General features: G+C 44.2%; 1 protein-coding gene across 1 annotated transcript in view; it reads right to left on the bottom strand.

The window, feature by feature from the left end:
• The window catches only part of DUSP12 (dual specificity phosphatase 12), a 14,825-nt gene extending 12,648 nt beyond the window's left edge, over window positions 1-2,177 (bottom strand). Inside the window, exon 1 of the mRNA XM_042447726.1 lies at window positions 2,166-2,177. Coding sequence (XP_042303660.1) covers window positions 2,166-2,177 — 12 coding nt within the window. The remainder of the gene's footprint in view (window positions 1-2,165) is intronic.
• Between the last annotated feature and the right edge of the window lie 1,491 nt (window positions 2,178-3,668).

The raw sequence follows: 3,668 nt of genomic DNA, 5'->3' as shown, positions 1-3,668 counted from the left end.
AGTCCAGCAACAACAGCGCCGTCCCCGGAGGAGGAGGCGGCGAGGAAGAGGAGCCCAGGAAGAGACCCGGCAGGACGGGGACCATGGCCCAGGAAGGAGGGGCGTGGTCGCCTTCCGGATCCGGAAGTGCCTCTGCGCCTCACACTTCCGGTTCCGCCTACTTCTTCTGCGGAGGGATAAGGCCTCCCTCCGGAAGCGCCTCTTTCCCACGTTTCCACTTCCTTCTAGTTCCACATGAGGGGCGGGGCCTGTTTCTGAGCCCGACCCCGGAAGTTTACCCTTCTTCTTCCGGTTTAATTGTCAGATGGAGGGGAAAAATGGCGGGAAAAGCGCTTTATAAAAAAAGACAGTTGAAAACAGCCTCCCATTGAAATCATAGAGAGAACAATAAAGGAACAAAGAAACAGGAGGCTCCATAGAGTCCTATAACCCCGGAGTTGGAAGAGAGAGCCATCAAGGGCCACCCAGTCCAACCCCCTTCTGCCATGCAGGAACTCTCCATCAAAGCATCCCCATTGACAGATGGCCATCCAGCCTCTGTTCAAAGACCTCCAAGGAAGGAGACTCCATCACTCTCCAAGGGAGTGTCTTCCACTGTCCAATAGCCCTTACTGTCAGGAACTTGAGGGCGTAGCAGTTTGAGTGTTGGGCTAGGACTCTGCAGATCAAATCCTGGCTCAGCCATTAAGACCCACTGGGTGGCTTTGGGTAACTCACACTCTCTCAGCCTCCTCCTTCAGGGGAAGGCAAAGGCAAACTCTCAAGGAAGCCCCAGGATGGATTCACCACCTGAGGGTCACCATAAGTTGGAAGGTTGGAACCTAAATTGGAAACACAACAACAACAACAACACTAGAGATAAAATTCAGTACTGAAGAAGAGCTGAAGCTTGCCGGGATAAAGACTTCACAATTACAAGTGTGATTTAACCACCCTGTACTGCAATTCAATAATTACAAGAGAAGAGCCTAAAATAAAAGAACCATAACTGAGATGGAGGGTGGTTATAGCACAACAAGCCTGAGGGCAGGGAACCGTCCAATTAAAACGATTGTATGTACAGCGCTGTGTAAATTTACAGCGCTTTATAAATAAAGATTAATAATAACAATAACCCATCAATTGTCTCTTATGTGTGGCGACCACTGGTGTGGCTGTGATGTTAAAAGACGATAAGCCCATTTGTCAAGACTATCTTTTACTACCCAGAGGAGTCCTCTGCCTGTCTGAGATCAACTAAACATTAAAAGGAGGTGTTTGGTCCCACAGCCATGGAAGGGGCAAGGTTTGCCCAGATATGGAGCCGTGGCTTGAGGGCGCCAGAACGTCTGAGACTGAAATCTACCCATTTATCAGAAGTGTGATGGTGGGTGATGTGCCTGCAATGTGTCAGAAAGTTGGAAATAAAAGGGCACTGCCATCCAGAGCTGATACCTCTTGATTTAGGATGCTGCATTTATTGACCAGCTATTTCCACACGTCTCTGATCACACCCCCCCCCCCAAAGATCTAATCAAAATTCCTTAGAAATGGCCCCAAGACACAGTTCAACCTATAAAAATGGCTGTTTAGGCTATCCCAATTTGGTCTTGGTCAAAACCAGGCCGGACCTTTAACAGATTTCAACACAAAGGCTCCTCCTTGGCATGGCTGGCCAACCGTCTCTCAGGCAGCATTCTGGGCACAATGCAGTTCACAGACTTCCCTGTGCAGTTGCCCCAGCCCCAATCTGGCTGTAAAAGGGGCAGCCTGCACAGCCCATGTGTGTGAAAGGGATCTAGGAGTCCTAGTAAATCACGAGTTGAACATGAGTCAACAGTGTGATTGGGCAGCTAAAAAGGCCAATGCGGATTTTAGGCTGCATTAATAGAAGTATAGTGTCTAGATCGAGGGAAGTAATAGTACCAACTCTATTCTGCTTTGGTCAGGTCCCATCTGGAATACTGTGTCCAGTTCTGGGCACCACAGCTTGAGAAAGATGTTTAGAAACTGGAGTGTGTCCAAAGGAGGGCAACCAAAATGGTAAAGGGTCTGGAAACCATGCCCTATGAGGAACAACTCAGGAAGCTGCTGGGTATGTTTAGCCTGGAGAAGAGGAGACCTTTTTAGGCAAAGAATGGAATGGAAGCAGCATTCCATATCTTTCTTGCAAGGTTTTCTCTTACCATCTTTGTCATGTCAGATAGTGAAACTTCTAAAAATAAACAAATGAAGAAACCATCAAGTAACATTTAGTCAGAATTAAAAAAAAATTAACTGGTTTTTCACCAGTGTGTTCCAGTAACCTGTAAAGAACTGAAGCAAGCCTACAGAATATCTAGACTTCACAGTTCAGCTACAAGTTTGTACTTGCAGTAGGAATTTCAAGGTGCAACTCCTTCCATATCCTCTCCATACCCAGGTAGGTATGCTTAAGTATTGAATGCTTAAGCATTCTGAACAGCCCTAAATGCCTTGGGGTGGTCATAAATTGTAAACAACTTGAAGGCACACAACAACCACAATGGTAGCTATGATTTTTCCATCATCCTATAACACTAATATTCACAATTAGCAGAATAAGCAAAAACAACTTTCATGTAATTATCTAGCTTTATAATGTAAGATACCATGAAAGCAACCATTTTGCTCAGGCATCGTGCCACAATGTATTTCAGCCTTCAGTTTTAGAACTATAGAACCCATTCCTAATCACTGATTTATTGGGGATTCTTCTCCCAATACTTCATAGTCAAAAAGGAGGATGGAGGACTCCACCCAATCTGGGACCTTAGAGACATCAATGCTTATAGTCCACACAAGCATTTTATGATGGTGAGCCTGTCTTCTATCGTTCTGTTGTTCAAAAGAGGGGACTGGTTCACACTTGATCAATCTCCAGGATGCATATTCCCATACTGGGACTGACCGATGCATGGGCAATTCCTATCCTTTGCTGTGGGAAGAAGAGCTTTCCAGTTTCGTGTTCTTCCAATTTGGTCTTTCTACAGCTCTACATGTTTTCATGAAATTCATGGCAGCCATTGCTGCATGGATCAGGCAATGAGGGTTAACTGTTTTCCCACACATATACAATCGCCTCCTGGTAGTAAGGTCTCATTTATTGTTGGTTCAATATGTGGATTACATCCTAGAACTATTGCCTTCATTGGGCATACTGTTCAATTGGAAGAAGTCAAACCTCACGCTAGCCAAAAATGATTCATAGGAACAACCATAGATTCAGTAACAGCTGCTGCATATCTCCCAGAGGACAGGTTTCAAACTCCTATAGAAGCCATTCACAAATGCTTTGTATCAGCCAAGTGTGTACTTGGCTTGAATTCTTCTAGAGCATATAATAATAATATTTTTATTTGTATTTCCCGCTTCTCCAAAGATCGAAGCGGGATTACATATTAAAAATACAGTATAATACAAATATAAAGTATAAAATACTAACATTGAATTAAACATTCCTATTAGTTCCTTAATATATATAAACAACTGTAGTCCTATGAGTGTCATTGGGAGTGGAGCATTAATTATGGTTTTATATAGAATCAGGTGGATATGCCCGCTGGAAGAGATCCATCTTAAGTGCCTTCTATAATGTAGATGATTAAGATGGATACCAAGATCTGCTTCGTAGTGTTGAACTAAAGGAGCGTCTTTGTTCCGAGTTCAAC

The sequence above is a fragment of the Sceloporus undulatus genome, chromosome 2 (genome assembly GCF_019175285.1).
Source record: "Sceloporus undulatus isolate JIND9_A2432 ecotype Alabama chromosome 2, SceUnd_v1.1, whole genome shotgun sequence".
Lineage (NCBI taxonomy): Eukaryota > Metazoa > Chordata > Lepidosauria > Squamata > Phrynosomatidae > Sceloporus > Sceloporus undulatus.
This window is presented reverse-complemented; position numbering and strand designations above follow the sequence as displayed.